General features: G+C 34.7%; 1 protein-coding gene across 5 annotated transcripts; it reads left to right on the top strand.

Annotated features, from left to right (window-relative positions):
* Nucleotides 1-829: 829 nt before the first annotated feature.
* Nucleotides 830-16,410, top strand: LOC107608911 (kinesin-like protein KIN-7D, mitochondrial). 5 transcript variants are annotated; one of them, XM_021105952.2, is made up of 26 exons: nt 928-1,044; nt 1,139-1,604; nt 1,726-1,823; nt 1,977-2,066; nt 2,228-2,280; nt 2,707-2,772; nt 3,166-3,219; nt 3,417-3,476; nt 3,924-4,002; nt 4,155-4,222; nt 4,458-4,514; nt 4,620-4,724; nt 5,149-5,253; nt 5,414-5,521; nt 5,611-5,742; nt 5,843-6,025; nt 6,419-6,577; nt 6,707-6,847; nt 9,145-9,264; nt 9,387-9,437; nt 9,596-9,643; nt 9,803-9,949; nt 14,435-15,157; nt 15,709-15,838; nt 15,956-16,055; nt 16,154-16,410. In XM_021105952.2, exons 2-25 carry the CDS (start codon nt 1,270-1,272, stop codon nt 16,039-16,041), a joined length of 3,198 nt encoding a protein of 1,065 aa, XP_020961611.1. In that variant the 5' UTR covers nt 928-1,044; nt 1,139-1,269; the 3' UTR covers nt 16,042-16,055; nt 16,154-16,410. The 5 variants fall into 5 exon arrangements, with proteins under 5 accessions (XP_088348935.1, XP_088348938.1, XP_088348936.1 ...); XM_088492809.1 differs by having other exon boundaries at nt 830-1,604; XM_088492810.1 differs by having other exon boundaries at nt 867-1,604; nt 4,620-4,728; nt 5,156-5,253.
* The last annotated feature ends 982 nt before the right edge of the window (nt 16,411-17,392 follow it).

Genomic DNA, 17,392 nt, shown 5'->3' on the forward strand with positions numbered 1-17,392 from the left:
TTATTAGATCTTGGAATATTTGGAAGGAGAGGTGTCGGCGAGTCTTCGAGTATGTCCAGGAGCCTTCGAAAAAAATACTAGCAATATCGCTTAAGTTGGACCAGGAGCTATTTATTTTGCCTTATGCATAATACTCTAAGATTTTTTTTCTGTTTATATTTTTAAGTTATTTTCTTCTTACAATTTTACCTGTTTGTGAATATTTGAGAATTCTTTTTTTTTTTAATTTCTCTTGTCCTGATTTTTAGATATTATATTTATTTTTCTATTGAATAAAATATCAATATTATCTTGAAAAAAATAGCAAATTGAAGTTTTTTTCTTAGTGCTTGTTTGTACGTCATTATTTTGATAAAAAAAAATCTATTTTTTAATGAAAAAAGATATTTTTTTAGTATATTTGACAAATTTTTAGTAGTACAAGTAAAAGCACAAAAAAAAATAAAAAAATATCTTTTTTGAGAAACTGTAATTTACATATTTTTTTAAAAGATATTTTTTCTTAAAAAAAGATGTTTTTCATGTAATAAATAAAAAAAAAATACTTTTATATTATTATATCCAAATATTATTGATAGTCAGATAAAACTTTTTTTTTACATCAAATACCTAAACATAAAATTACTTTTACTTTTTCTATAAAATTTTTTAAAAACACCCAAACAAACCTTTATTGGTGGTGATAGTGGACTAGTGGGCAACAAGGTAATAGGCGCCGCAGTTATTCCCGCTCAATTTCACATTTTATTTTTGAAAGCTTGTCCTCTCTTTTCTCATGCGCGGGCGCCTCCACTCCACAACTGATTCGCCACGTCATCACCGTAAAATTGAATTCCATATACTGCCTTCAAAGTTCAAACCCTATCGTGAAAAGCTAAAAATAGAAAAAAAAAAAGAAAGAAATTAAATTTAAACACATCATCTTCCCCAATCTCTCTCTCGCCTGTTACTGATTTTCTTCTTTCTTCACTGCAACTTCCTCTGTCTTAAGCAAGACGAAACAATCTCTCACTCTCTCTGCGTGTTCCCCTCCGCTTGTCACAGGTCACAGAAAATAATATCTTATCTTACTAATGTAGAAAAATAACAGAGAATAAAATAAAATATGTTTTTTATTTAATTTCTTTTTTCAAAAAAGAGCCAGAGAACCAAATGCTCCACGCTTTAGTGTGTCAAGCCATGTGAGAGTTCTGACACATTCTCTTCCCCTCCATCGGCAATTCAATTTTGCTGGTCTCTACTGAGTCGCGAACTCGGTGAGTGAACCCAATGGCCTCGTCTTCGCGAGCAAGGAGTAGCTCACCGTTTTCTCACCGCAAATCCTCCACGCCTTACTCCTCCACCTCTTCATCCTCCTCCTTCATGAACGGAAGGTTAATACCTCGCTCCAGCTCCTCCTCTTCCTCATCGTTCTTCAACTCCGGTGGCCGATCCATTACTCCGAGTCGTGGTCGCAGCGAGTCAACGTACTATGGTGGCGGCGCACGCAGCTACAGTGGTCGTTCGCCTGTGGCGTTCGGAAATGAGGAGCTGATCTCGGAGCCTTTGGATTCGTCGAGGTCCGCGGACAGCATTTCGGTCACGATTCGGTTTAGACCATTGAGGTAATGCTTAGATCTAGAGTTATGCTTTCAGATCCATTCCCTGCGGGATTGAATAGTTCGATTTTGGCGTTTGTGTCATTTGAAATTTAAACGTCACTGAAAGTGAATGGTGCGGTTGCAGTGAAAGGGAGTATCAGAGGGGAGACGAGATTGCGTGGTATGCCGATGGCGACAAAATTGTCAGACATGAGTATAATCCAGCTACTGCATATGCATTTGGTATTATATATTCCTCTTGTTATCTCTCTTGTCAGTAAATTTTAGGGTGAATTAGGTGTTTGGGGAAATCTACTGGGGAATTTTATATGATCCCGATATAAGTGAAGAAACTGTGGATGCTTATTTTACAATTATGATTTTGATTTGTGGTAGATAGAGTTTTTGGGCCACATGCCAATTCAGAAGAGGTTTATGAAGTTGCAGCAAAACCTGTGGTGAAGGCTGCCATGGAGGGCGTCAATGGTACAAATTATCACTATCTAGATGGATTAATGCAAATCTGTTTTAGCTTTGATCTTATTTTTCTGCTCGAGTGAACTGGCATTGCACGGGTATAGTGTTAAGGCAGCTAACAACTAACAGAGTCATGCATTTGGGACGTAACTTTATTCTAAACATTGCAGGAACTGTGTTTGCCTATGGTGTGACAAGTAGTGGTAAGACACATACTATGCATGTAAGTGTCATTCTTTAATACCATACTTTCTCTTATTAGAGTTTTTTTCTCTCTTTAAATCTGTTTTGTGCTGAAAGTAAAGGTCTCCTGTGTCACTCTTATACTGGACTTTGTATTTTAGATCACACATATTGTATCATGTAGTGTTGGTTATTTGTCAAATTAGGATTATAGGACATTGTGGCATCGACTTACCCATGTAGCTAACACAACCTAGTGAGATAAACCTTGGTTGTTGTTTGAAAGCAAAAGGAAAATACATTACAAGAAAGTAGATAGTTTAACATTTTGTATTCTGATTCCAAAGAGATTCACAGTGTCGATTTTGTTTTAAAATACTTTCTGCCTGCAACTGCATCGTCTAATTCATTTACTTTTCTTGGTAGAATTTTCTCTCAAGTTCTGTTTCGATCATAATATGTGCAGGGAGACCAACATTCTCCAGGTATCATACCTCTGGCTATAAAGGATGTTTTCAGCATGATCCAAGATGTAAGATATTCTCCAAACTTAGTAAACATGGATCATTTCTTTATTGTGTGGGTTACTTTTAATTACCTGTGCAGCATTGTGCGCCACTATTGTTCATTTTAATGTTATATTTTGAAGTAAAAACTACAAATCGTGTTTTTGTACCTGCTTTGATAATTTTTGTGAATATGTGTTTGTGTTGGTTACTCTCTGTCTCTTGTAATTGAAGCCATCTACTTGTCACTCTCTTGAAAAGTTGAACATCATTAATACTTTTTACCTTAGTTAATATTTATGCCTTTGTTGAGTTATTCACAAGAATACATAAGCTCTATGCTTTGATTGGAAGCTATAACTAATAGTTACTGGCTTACAGCAACATTATTTGAAAATCTGATTATACTTTTTCTGCAGACCCCAGGAAGAGAATTCTTGCTGCGAGTATCATATCTAGAAATATATAATGAGGTAAAAAACAATTCTTTGTTCCATCATCTTGGAGCTGAACTAGGTCTCGCACATTAAAAAATGATACCTTGGCAGCAGCCTTTTCCCCCCTATCCTCTGCCTCTTTGTGTCATTGATTATCATTTATCATATTGTATTTAGTTTATAAACCATTTCGTTTTAATAGATGTGCGCTGGCTGTTTCTACTTGTTGTCAGGTGATCAATGATTTGCTTGATCCAACTGGCCAAAATTTGCGAGTTAGGGAAGATGCCCAGGTCTTTGCTTTATTCTCATTATATATATATATATATATATTTCTTCATCCATTCTTTCCAATTTCCATATCTACTTATCTATCTATATGTGTTGTGGCCATGGCTGATAAACTGGTTGATGTTCAGTTATGATGTTGGATTCTTATAATTTCTTTTTCCATCATCCTCTCTTGAAGCTTACAATATAGTATCGTAATTGCAGGTTTATTATTTGAAGATTAAGTCTTCATTTATTACACTCCTATTCTATGATTTACAAATAATAAAAAAAAATTATTTCTATATGTTAAATCGTGTTTTTGGTTTTTCATTAAAGAAAATTCAATTACAATATCTGTGATTGGAAGAAAATTTGGAATAATTGTCAATTTTGAATTTGAGACAGTTTCTTGTTTTCTTAAGTCCAATTTGGGATATATTTGATTTGTTGTTCCTCCTTTATGCCAGGGAACGTATGTGGAGGGTATAAAGGAAGAAGTTGTTTTATCTCCAGGACATGCACTTTCTTTTATTGCTGCTGGAGAAGGTACTTATGTTGACACTGACAGTGACAGTCACATATACCCAAGTTATTATTGTTTTAATTGAACTTTTAATACTATACTATTCGGTAGTCAGCTAGTCATGATTAATGATAGGTTGAGAACATTCTTTAACACGGTTTTGCTTGGATGGCAGAGCATCGTCATGTTGGATCAAACAATTTTAATCTGTTTAGTAGTCGGAGTCACACGATATTTACATTGGTAAGCTACTAACATGGTTGATATGGTAGTGTTAAAATTGCCATCCAATAACCGTTTTCTACACTTCAATTCTAAACGAGTTAATACTAAGAGTGTATTTGCTATAGTTTTTGGGGGAAAAAATCTGGAATTTTATAAATTATAATTTTTATGTAATTTAGAATGTTGAAACTTGAGATTTAAAAATTGAAAATCAACCTTTTTGTGATTCTGATTTGTTATGATACTTTTGCAGATGATTGAAAGCAGTGCCCATGGCGATGATTATGATGGAGTGATCTTCTCTCAGCTTGTATGTGAAACTTATTTATAAATTGTTACTTGGAGGTGTCCATATTCATAGTTGATAAACAACCATTCTCAGTCTTATCTTATTTTTCTTTTTATTATCTTTCAGAATCTAATTGACTTGGCTGGATCTGAGAGCTCAAAAACTGAAACAACTGGGTTAAGAAGAAAAGAAGGATCTTACATCAACAAAAGTCTTTTGACCCTTGGAACTGTAGGTGTCTTCCTATAGAATTTTTTATATATTTGGCCTTCGATAAGTTTTTCTTTGGGCATGTTTTATTTGCTACCGAGACCTCTAGTTGTATATAATAAGCGTGCAGTAACTCTGATAAAGATATAGTTATTACTGCAGAAAATTGATGTATTTCTAATTATTTTATTTATTTTTTTGGGTAAGTGAGTTAGCCAGAAATCATTGCATCAGTAAAGTAGATTATGTTAAGTGTTAATGAGATGATATTTATCACTGAACGGATTATCAAAAACAGCCATCCTTAGTTGTGCAAATGCTTGTTATTTGTTTGGTTGGAACTGGAGATAGATGAAAATTGCTTACCCTTTCTTTTGCCAGCTATTGTTGTTTTGGGTATTGGGATGCATGATTAAGGTTCGAATTTTACGGTTTCAATGTGAAGGTTATAGGAAAACTGAGCGAGGGGAAGGCATCTCATGTTCCTTATCGAGATTCAAAGCTAACCCGGCTGCTGCAGTCCTCTCTTAGTGGGCATGGTCATGTCTCAGTAAGTTTCGGATTCTACAAACTTCTTTGTTGATTAGATGGTTTAACCGTCCTTTTATTATGTACAAATGCCAAGTTATTATTCTATTTCAATATGTCATTTACGTTGATGGGCTGTGCATATTTGAACATTAATATTTGTTTAAATACGACAATTTCAGCTTATATGCACAGTTACTCCAGCATCCAGTAATATGGAGGAGACTCATAATACTTTAAAGTTTGCCAGCAGGGCAAAACGAGTAGAAATATATGCCTCACGCAATAAGGTTAGCTGAAACTATTAATTTACCTATATGCCTTACATATAAGCATTTTTTGGAGGTACCTGATTTTTTATGGAAATATATGTCAACAGATTATCGATGAAAAATCTCTAATTAAGAAATACCAGAGAGAAATTTCAGTTCTTAAACTCGAACTTGATCAGTTAAAGAAGGGGATGCTTGTTGGTGTCAATCACGAGGAGATTCTGACGTTAAAACAGAAGGTTTTAGCTTCCTCTGATACTACTTTCATAATATGATGGTTTTTTAGTACCGTACTTCTGTGATTGTGTGTAACCATTTCTGTCATGCTTTCATCATTAGTTGGAAGAAGGTCAAGTGAAAATGCAATCAAGATTGGAAGAAGAGGAAGAAGCTAAAGCTGCTCTAATGAGTAGGATCCAGAGGCTAACCAAACTCATTCTGGTATCCTCAAAGAATGCAATTCCTGGATATATAGCGGATGTTCCCAGCCACCAGCAAAGTCTTTCTGTTAGCGAGGATGATGTGAGCTCCTCCTTCGATTAAGTGTCTAGAATGTTATACTGTTTGCTACACTTAAAATTCTAAGTGCTTGGTTTTTTAGCTCAATATTATTTGCAGTAAAACTGCTTTAGCACATTTAACTTTCTCATGATATTCTTAATATCCATATAGCTGACAAATTTTATGATTTTACTGCTCGGAGACATTGAAGTTGTTCTAGGTAGTTATTTTGTTTCTTCTCATCACCGATTTAGTACTTGAAACTAAAATTTGTGTCCATGATCGAAGGATAAAACCATTTCAAGAGAACCATTTGTGTGTGTCTCTTTAACAGCTAGCTTTTTTGCTTTAGAAAGCAAAGCAATATGTTTTTCTAAACAGTACGTAAAATTGTTAAATCTTTCTTATTTGTAGAAATTTGATGCCCCGCGTGATGGTGGGTTGATTGAAAATGAGAGCCAAAAGGATGCTTCTGCATCGAGTAAATGGAACGGAGAGTTCTCCCCAGCTAGCAGTACTGTTACTGAATCAACACAAGCTGGTGAATTGATCAGTAGAACAAAACTGGCAGCGGTATGTTCGTTTCACTTCTCCCTAACAATATCTGTTTCAAATAGATTTTATTATTGGATGCTCTGGGCAGAGTTGTATTTCACTATAGATCCATCCATCCAAAATTCTTAACTTGATTTGTAATTGTAGGGAGGGATGACAATGTCTGATCAGATGGATCTTCTTGTTGAACAAGTTAAGATGCTTGCTGGAGATATTGCTTTCAGTACCAGTACTCTGAAGCGCTTGATGGAGCAGTCTGTAAATGACCCTGAAAGCTATAAAACTCAGGTATGTTGCACTTAATTGTGTTGGCATGATCTATTTTGTGCTTGCATCTCGAGCTATTGCTTTCACTTAGATACCAGGAGCCGATGCGAGGGAAATCCCACCGTAATTTTGAATGGAAATGGATAAGAAAAAGGAGAATAAAATTTCTAGTTGTCAAGACATTTCGAATAGCGATAATTAAATAGGATGACTAGCATCTATTTAAAGAAATCAAAATAAGATTAACTTAGAGATATGAGACGGTGAGGGTGCGGTTAAGAGAAAACATGGCAGATTGAAATTCTTTGTTCTTCCATGGTGGTTAGCCTTTCTGGGGAGACATTGGAAGTTGGTTTTCCAGACAAAATCCCTGGCAAAGAGGTGCGGGTAGTGGAATCAAGGTCGGCAATAGGCTTGACTGAATTCCTCCATCACCGTGAAGATGGTGGGAGGCTTGATGGTTCAAGTTCGGCCACGCAGGATTGTGCGCAAAGGAAAAGCATCGCCATGGGTGAAGGTTTGAGATGGAGGAAGCTGTGATTGGTAGCGCCTCTGTTAATGAATTGAACACTGGTAGCGGCTGAGTGTTAGGCTGGTGACCCACGGTCTTTTAATCTTTTTTAGTTCAGGATATAGGTTAGTGTTACCTGTTTATTTATTATCGACTATACTAGCCACCAAAGTCAGCTACAAATATAAAATATATATTGGAATACAACAATAACAAAATCTTGTCCCACTAGGTGGGGTCGACTACATGGACCAAACGACGTTATTGAGCTCTATCATGTATCATATCTAGAGAGAGACTGTTTACATGTAGATCTCGTTTGACTATTTCATAGATGGTCTTCGTAGGTCTTCCTCTACCTTTCACCCCTTGTCCATCTTCCATCTCATCCACTCTCCTGACTGGGTGTTCTGTCGATCTTCTCAAATATCCAAACCAAAATCAATTAAACCACACGTATTTATACACAAATACATTAGTGGCTGATTTTAGTAGTTGATTTTGGTGTATAAATAACATTTTTGATTTACGATAATAGGAGTTGAGTTTTAGTATTTTTTATTGGGACAAATATCTTGGTAAAAGTATATTGTTGAGAGCCTTCTTTGAGATTAAAATCATTTACTCTGACTTCAATATAACTGTGAGTTTGCATAAATTTGTCAATTGGAATGGTGTTTTAGTGTCATTGTTGTCCTAGAGTGTCATTAGATTTGAGGTGGTTATGCTCAATAATTTTTTTGCTACTCTATCAAAAAGCACAAAAGTTGTTGTAAAATTTTGATTTGAAACCTTCAATTTAATTTTGAACCTGTAAAATTTAAGTTAATAATTTATAATTTGATGAAATTTTTATGATAAATATATAAAGTTATCTTATTGTTAAAAATTATGGCGTTTGATTATATGTGCCACAAATGTATTTGTTTCCTTTTTTTGTGTGCTTTCTTATACTTTTCACATTCAACAGTCTCATAAATTTATCATCAATTTTGTTTATAGTTGCTAAAATTGTGAAGATATTTTTCTATTCGAATTTCTAATTTTTGTTATCATTAGATATATGGTATTTGAGTTGTATGATGTATGTTGTGAGTTTTTTTTGTCATACCTAATTATCTGCTTCCCATTGCATGGCCGTTAGATATTGGATAATTATTTAATTTCTGATCATCCTATTTTAAAGATTTGTGTTAACATATTCTTAGCTTGGTCTCCATTACTTTTTTATATTGACCAATTTTTTTAGGAGATTATATATATTTGTTAAATTGAATAATTAAATAAATAAATTAATATTTAAAAGACTTGTTATTATGAAATATTCATAAATAACCTCTACAGATTCTTGAGTTTGTGGATTGATGTGGATTTTTGTACTCGAAGTTGTGCTAGTCAAATAGTCTCTTGAATATATTATAATATAATAGTTAAAAAAGAAATAACTGTAGATGAAATGAAGTTAAAGTTATGTTGAAAAATTTTTGGCATATAAGATCTTGTGGATGTAGACAAATAAATAATGAATTAAAAATGTTATTCAAGAAGAATAGAGAAGGACAAGAAATTCTTGTTTTCATTGAAAAATAGATTATTTTTATTTTTTTAAAATATTTTATTAAAAGTTGATTGGTTGATTATTAAGTTTTTGTCAAGTAATCAAAATTGCTGACATACATTATTAGAAGAGACAATATGACTTCAACTTAATGTAGAAGAAGTTGGTATTAACTTTTATGTAATAAAAATAGATACATGCTTGTATAGTTGATTTTGTTCTTCTTAGAAGGTCCTTTCTTTGTTGTAGATTGACAACTTGGAACGTGATATCCAAGAAAAAAGGAAGCAAATGAGGGTGTTGGAACAAAGAATAACCGAATGTGGCGAATCTTCTGTGGCTAACTCATCATTAGTTGAAATGCAGCAGGTATTAATATGGTATTGAAGTTAACCTTTTTAGATTTGAAGGGTGCTTCTTTATATAGGTGCATGTGCTTTAAGAAAGCTTACTTATACTTTCGATTTTCCTTTATTGGCTTGTTGGCACAGACAGTTACAAGATTAATGACTCAATGTAACGAAAAGGCCTTTGAGTTGGAGGTAAGTAATATCTTATCCATGTTAGAATATTTCTTCACTAACCAATTTATGTCCCCCATCTATTTTTTCGGCATTGCATTGTGCATGTTCAACATGATCCACGGGCAACCCCCTAGTCGTTAGCTTGTAATAACTAATGTCTTCTACATTATCTGTAGTTAAAATCTGCAGACAACCGTGTCCTTCAGGAACAACTAAATGATAAGGTATGCGTGTTTCCTGTGCAATGGGTCTCCCGTGTGCATTTTATTTCTTTATCCTTTTAAGTTTACCGACTTTCTTAAAGTTGAAGATGCTGAAATCTCTTACAATTAATTACAAATTTTCCTATTTTGACATTCTTCTTTGGTTTGTCTCTTGTGCAGTGTAATGAAAACAAAGATTTGCAAGAAAAAGTAAAGGTGCTAGAGCAGCAACTGGCAGCAGTAGATAGTGGTACATCGACGGTGTCTTCAGAAAGGCCCATATCTAGAGGACACATTGATGAGTTAAAAAAGAAAATACAGTCCCAGGTATCTGAGAATTTATTGCATATGTTGTTGCAAAGTGTTCTAAACCTAAAGAAAGTGGAAAACCACATCCTAAAAGCTAGTTATTAAGGAGAAAGAATCACTCTCCTTAAATACAACATCAAGTATCTATACTACTTGATGTGAGGCTTTGGACACACTATAATACCCAAATCTCTAACAAATCACTGACCCTGAAAAATCGACGTCTAGCTTGTCTTCAGTCTATCAACACTGACCCAGTGGCCAGTGGTAGCTACTCGTCTATTGACCATCAGTGTTCTGTATTTACCTTAATATAGCCTATTGGTAGCCCTACTCTTGCTGCCAACAACCTAAGTTCCGATACCATTGTTAGAATAGGCAGTAGCAACAGGGTAAGAGTAAGAGGTGTAATAGAATTATAGAAGAGTGAGTAGAAGTGAGAGAGTGGATAAGAAACGGAGGAGCTCGAAGATATCCAGGTGATACCCTCCCAGTCTCTGATGTATTAATTGAAGAATAAAATGCTAAAAGGTAGAGAGCAAGGTAGCATTAGAGAGGCTACCACTCTCCTTAAGTCCAGAGGTCCTGACATCCCAAATCGTTTCTCTTTTCTATTGATTCCCTTCATCCCTCTTATATACATTGTGGATCCTCTCTCCTGTAACATAATTTATCCCTCTCTCACACCCTCCCACTAATTTTCCAGCTGTCCTATTTGTTACATCTGCTGGTCCACTATATTTTCGTTTTCAACCCTCTTATCTTTCACTATTCTACTGTAAATAAAAGACAAAAGCGCTATTTTTTACCTTTCTTCTCTAGCTGAATGAATTACCTCTTTTTCCTCATTCTTCTTGTTTTCTTCACTTGGGTACTTAACAAAAGGCTGAATGGGTTATGTGCTTTCAAATATCATTTGCTGGTTTTCTATCCAATTATTTTCCACTAGACTAATTTGATTACGTGATGGAAGGACTAATATGATTAACTTAAAATCTTTAAAGAACTAATTTAATTAAAAAATTCTTTTGAGGACCAATTTGAAAAACGAGTAATCTTTCTGGGACAAATTTGACCATTCACTCGGATTAGCATTGAACCTACTATTCAATTAGAGAATTATGCTATAAATATGAATATGATATAATAGTATAGTTATGCATGATATAATTGGAAACTCAATTTCTCTCTTGGTCCTAATTCTAGGATTTCTATTACATTCTCCCTGGATTTCTACTTAATACTCTATCTCTTGATACAAATTCGTATCAATTTGAATCCTTTCTATAAATAATTGCAAGACCAAAGTAAAGTGAGAATTTTAGAATGGAAGGTAACATTTTTTAGGATGGATTAAATGTTGTTAATTTTTATTTCTTACATAAATCGGTTATAATATGAGACATCTGCAGTACATAGTCGATTCTAAATCCGGATAAAAGAGAAGAGTTGTATTAGGTTTTCGACAGCCAACATAAAAACATAGTCGAATCTTCATGACATGGACTAAAGACGTTATTGCGCTAAAGCTAGGTCGTTGCTTGTAAGCAACGCGCTGTATGGCTCGCGTACAGTGTCAAATAAGCAAGAGTCGCTGCATCAATGCTCGAGTGTAGTGTTAAATGAGTAAGGATTCCTGTGTTTCATGAATGGACGAGGGTAAATAAGTTAGTCCACAAAGAAAAAGGTAAAGGTAAAGGTTGAAGCGATAGAAGGCTGAGATTAGTGCTTATGCACCGCAAGTGAGTTCGGACGAACAACACAAGATAAGGTTTTAGGAGGATATAGAGAGTTTGGTCTAAGATATATTTTTCGGAGATAAGATTTTCTTAGGAGATTTAAATGATCATGTTAGAAGAGAAGTGATTGGGTATGGAAGTATTCATGGAGGCTATGGCTTCAGAATGGTTAATACTGAAAGTAAAATTATTTTGGACTTTTCCTCAACTTTTGACATTCTCATCGCAAATATATGTTTTAAAAAGAGAGACAAACATCTTATAACCTATATAGGAGTGGTATGACAAGCTCTTAAATAAACTTTTTTTTGTTGAGGAGAGTCGACCGAAAATTTTGCATTAATTGTAAAATTATTCCGAGAGAAATTTTAACAACACAACATAGGATGCTCGTTATGAATTTTCGCGTTGAGCAAAAGTTAAGGAAAAGACATATGAAAAACCCAAGGACGAGGTGATGTCGGATGAAAGATGATGAATAATAAGCTTCCTAAGATGGGTAGGAGAAGAGGCAAAGTGGTAAGGGAATGGAAGTGTGGAGGAGATATGAAGGGAGATGACAGAAGTTATTAAAAGAACAGTAAAAGAAAATTTTGGTAAATCTAGAGGAATAGGACCAAGAGACAAAGTCCTGGTGGTGGAATACGAGTGTACAAGAAAAAATAAAGGCAAAAAGGGAGTGCTTTAAAGAGTGGTTTTTGTGTTGCAATACAGATAATTGGGAAAAATATAAGGCGGCTAAGAAAGAGACAAAAGTGACTGTAAGTAAAGTAAGAACAAGAGCATAGGAGGATCTGTACCAGTCTTTAAACACAAAGGAATGAGAAAAATGTATATATAGAATTGCAAAGAGTCGTGAAAGAAGAATGAGACTTGGATCATATTAAGTGCATAAAGGAGACAAATGGAGAGGTTTTGGCTTAAGATGAAAAAATCAATAAAAGGTGAAAGAGCTACTTTTACGAAAGACAGAAGACTCTTCCGATCTTTAGTCGGTTATGCACGAGGGAAGAAGGTCAAAATTTCGACTACTATTGAAGGATTCGAGACTTTAAGGTAAGAGGCTCTAAAGCGGATGAAAAATAATAAGACAATAGGACCCGATAATATTCCGATTGAAGTTTGGAAGGTCCTTGGAGAGAAAGACATCAGTTGGTTAACCAAGATTTTTAATGAAATTTTAAGGTCAAAGATGTCAGATGAGTGGAGAAAGAACACCTTGGTATCTATTTACAAGAATAAAGGGGTATACAGAGTTGCGAAAATTATAGAAGGATTAAACTCATGAGCCATACCATGAATTTATGAGAAAGGGTGATAGAATGGAGGCTGAGACAAGAGACAAGTAACAGAGAAGCAATTTCGTTTATACCAGACAGATTCACCACTGAAACTACACCAAGGGAGGTCTTATGGGAGTTTTTGGAAAGGAAGAGAGTAAGAATTGCATATACTCGTACAATTAAAGACATGTATATTGTGACTACAACTAATATGAAGACTCAAGATGGTGTGACAGAAGAATTTTCTATTGGGATAGGATTATACGAGAGATCATCCTTAAATCCATACATTTTCACATTAGTTTTGGAAGTACTCACAGAGCATATCCAAGAGCCTGTGCTATGGTGCATGCATTTTGCCGATAATGTCGTTCTTATGGGAGAGTCATGGGAAGACTTAATAAGAAATTAGATTTATGGAGAGAAGCTCTAGAAGTGTATGGTTTGCGCATAAGCCGTAGTAAGATAGAATATATGCAATGTAAGTTCAGCAGTCGAAAGAAAAATCCTAATACAGAGGTGAAGATTGGAGAAAAGGTTAAAAGTTTTAAGTATCTTGGGTGCATCATACAGGATAGTGGAGAGATTGAACTGAATGTAAATCACAGAATCCAAGTAGGTTGGTCAAAATGACGGAGTGCGTCTAGTTTTGGTTTTACATGTGACAAAAAAATGTTTTTAAAACTTAAAGGTAAATTCTATTGCACTACTATCAGACTGGCTATACTTTATGATACAGAGTGTTGGACGGCCAAAGGGGAACACGAATATAAGTTAAGTATAGTAGAGATGAAGATGTTGAGATTGATGAGTGGTCATACGCGATTAGATAGAATAAGAAACGAAGATATAAGAGAGAGAGTTGGAGTAGTACCTATTGTGAAAAAGATGGTAGAATCGCGTCTCAGATGGTTTGAACATGTGACAAGAGGACCGACAGAGCATCCAGTCAGGAGGGTGGATGAGATGGAAGATGGATAAGGAGTAAAAGGCAGATAAAGATTTAGGAAGACCATCCATGAGGTGGTCAAATGAGATCTATATGTGGATGGTCTTTTTATAGACATGATATATGATAGAGTTCAATAACATCGTTTGATCTATGTAGTCGATCCCACCTAGTGGGACAAGACTTTGTTGTTGTATTATTCAATTACTAGGTCCTGTTGAATTTATGCCTTCCATAGCTCTTATTGGTGTGACAAAATGGAGTAAATAAATACGAGGAAAGGAGATGTTGCTAATCTTGCTATAAGATGATGTGGCAACAATATAGAATACTGTGTCAAACTTTTAACAATACTACTTTGGTCTCTTCTTTTATAAATAGATAAATAGATAGATTCCTTTGCCGTTTTCCCTTGCCGTTCCTAGATTATTATCAATGAGGGAAACATGGCCTAGGTTTACATTTAAAATCATTTGAGGTCTTTTCTATTTAATTTCACTGAAGGTACATTTGTCTTTTCATATGTTATCAGGAGATAGAAAATGAAAAACTAAAGCTAGAGCAAGTTCACTTATCAGAAGAAAATAGTGGATTGCGTGTGCAGAATCAGAAACTCTCTGAAGAAGCTTCTTATGCCAAAGAGCTTGCCTCTGCTGCTGCTGTAGAACTGAAGAATTTGGCTGGGGAAGTCACAAAACTTTCGTTGCAGAATGCAAAATTGGAAAAAGAATTGATGGCTGCACGAGACCTGGTCAATTCTCGTAGTGCTGTTATGGCAAATGGTGTCAACCGCAAGTACAATGATGTTAGATCTGGGAGGAAGGGGAGATTTTCTAGTCGTGCTAATGAAATTTCGGGAGCTGGTCTAGATGACTTCGAGTCATGGAGTCTTGATGCTGATGATTTGAAGCTGGAACTGCAGGCTAGGAAACAGCGAGAGGCAGCTCTTGAGGCTGCCTTAGCTGAAAAGGAATTTATGGAAGAGGAATACAGGAAAAAGGCTGACGAAGCCAAGAAGAGAGAAGAAGCCTTGGAGAACGATTTGGCAAATATGTGGGTCCTTGTTGCCAAGTTAAAAAAAGAAGGGGGCGCTGCCCCAGAATCAAACATTGATAAGAAAAATGATGGTGCAGAGCATATGGATAATCCAAAAACTGATGACGTTGAAAATATTGAACCTAAGGAGCAAGTTTTGGATGTATCAAAACCAGACATTGATATTCCCAAGGATGAACCGTTGGTTGCTCGCCTTAAGGTAACACTTTTCCTTAGTTATTTATATGGTTTATTGTTGTGGGAAAATTCTTTTAAGTGATTTTGCTTTGTTTGATCACCAGAATATATCGTAGTGCCACTTTCTATTTTTCTTCCTAGATATTTTTTTTTTCAACTTTATTGGCACACAAGTTAGGCTTAGGAAGAAATCTTTTGGGATGAAAGGTCGAGCAGTATGTATTGTGAAAAAATTTGATAAAATTTTGCCTGAAGTATGATCATGAGAGAACAAAACCTGTTTAAGCCACAATAAAAAGTAACGTAGAGACAAAAAAAGAAACTGTAGGTGAATGAAATGATTAGTAGAGACTAAGATATAAATTACTTGTCTATAAAAAGTATTTATGATAGGACTACTAAAGCATTATCGATCTTATGTATTCAACTTCACCGAATGGGAAAGTACTTCATTTTTGTTATTAGGTTTGGCAAAGCACATATTATTTTCATATTTGCTGCAAAATCATGTAATAAATGCTGATATAAATGATTCTTCGAATTTAGTTTTTGAATTATGATTTTTCACTTCAGGCACGCATGCAAGAGATGAAAGAGAAAGAGCTAAAAAATAATGGAAATGGTGATGCCATTTCCCATGTTTGTAAAGTATGTTTTGAATCTCCGACTGCAGCAATTCTTCTTCCATGCCGGCATTTTTGCTGTAAGCCTTTTCGAAGCTTATCTGAATATTTTATTCTTGTAAATTTTGTTGATTTTTCTTCAAATTGTCTCTATTTTTTGGTCCGGATACTTACATCTTCTCGTTTGCTCTTTACAGTGTGTAAATCTTGTTCACTTGCTTGCTCCGAATGCCCAATATGTCGCACCAATATTACAGATAGACTTTTTGCTTTTACACCTTAACCCTTTTAATAGAGGTCTTGCAATTATATTATAATATTTTAATCAACCTATAAGCTGTTGTTTAGTAACATAATTTAATGTGTTTTCGCTTGTCTGTTTTAAATTTTTGCAGGGACTTGTTTCATTGAGTGAATATATTCCATGCAACTACGGATGCAATTCTTTTATTAGTTTTCCTGTATGTAAAACTATTTTAAAGGTATATCAAATTCTCATTTCCTTTACTCTGCCCCAAGAGAACTGTATAATAGGGGGAGACGGGTGCGGGGGAAGAATGTAAAAAGGGAACAGTGTAAACTGCACTGCTGAAGTACATATTATGCGCAATGTATGCTTCTTTTCTGTAATACATCAGAAATTTTTTGGCCATCCTCTCTAGTCTATATATCGTGTTAATCAAAACTTGAATTGCTTAGTTTAGTTTAGCCAATTAACTTTTACTAATAATGAATCGTGGAGATTCTTTATTTTGCCGAATGATCTCATAATTACTACTCCAAGAAACATAATCTGTTCAATATTGTGAGCTTCTTCTTTTGACTGTCTTGAAAGGTGTTACACCTATTTCAATCCTAGTTCCTAGGTTGAATTATTGACGGCTGCAATATACGTGGGAAAGGTCCTACTTGAAAGGTATCAACCGATAGAGTTGAACAGTATAGATGTTTCGCATCATTAAATTCGGAAAATTTCAAATCTGATGTTCGATTGAACTATGCTTTACTTTGAAAGTTGAATGAATTGATATTAGTTTGAAAATTGATGCCATGTGCACCCGGCTATTGATGGGGAATGTTATATGCAACATATATTACTTTTAAATATATAACTAAAATAATAAAACATAAGGTATTTTTTATACCATAAAAAAGGTACAAGATAAATGTATAAAACAAACTGTACAAAGTACAAACATCATTCATCGTTCAAGATTACCAGGACTCTGGCCTTCTTACAAGAAAAGTATAACATAGAACATTTTTGTGTTTACCGGCACCTTTTTGGCTTGGTCAAAATTTACAATAATGTGCATTTCAATAGAAAGCTCTTGGAACCGCCTACTTTTGTTCGTGTGTACAAATTGAATAGTACAGATTCAACACTTGAGTACCCTCCATAAGAGTAAACGATTTTACAATTTGCATGTGAGACTGTCAATAAGACTTCTCAATCATATTCCAGATCGTGTCAAAGATTAAGCCTGTAGTCCTGTACTCTTAACATTCTCGACTATTGAAAAGTAATTACCCAAAAACTTGAAGTGATACGTAAAATGTAACAACCGTCCTCTTCTCCTTACAAAACTTCAATTTAAGATTTTAAAATAGACTTGAAATGTCTCAATATTTTA

Source organism: Arachis ipaensis, chromosome B7 (genome assembly GCF_059453495.1).
Source record: "Arachis ipaensis isolate K30076 ecotype BB chromosome B7, ASM5945349v1, whole genome shotgun sequence".
Classification (NCBI taxonomy): domain Eukaryota; kingdom Viridiplantae; phylum Streptophyta; class Magnoliopsida; order Fabales; family Fabaceae; genus Arachis; species Arachis ipaensis.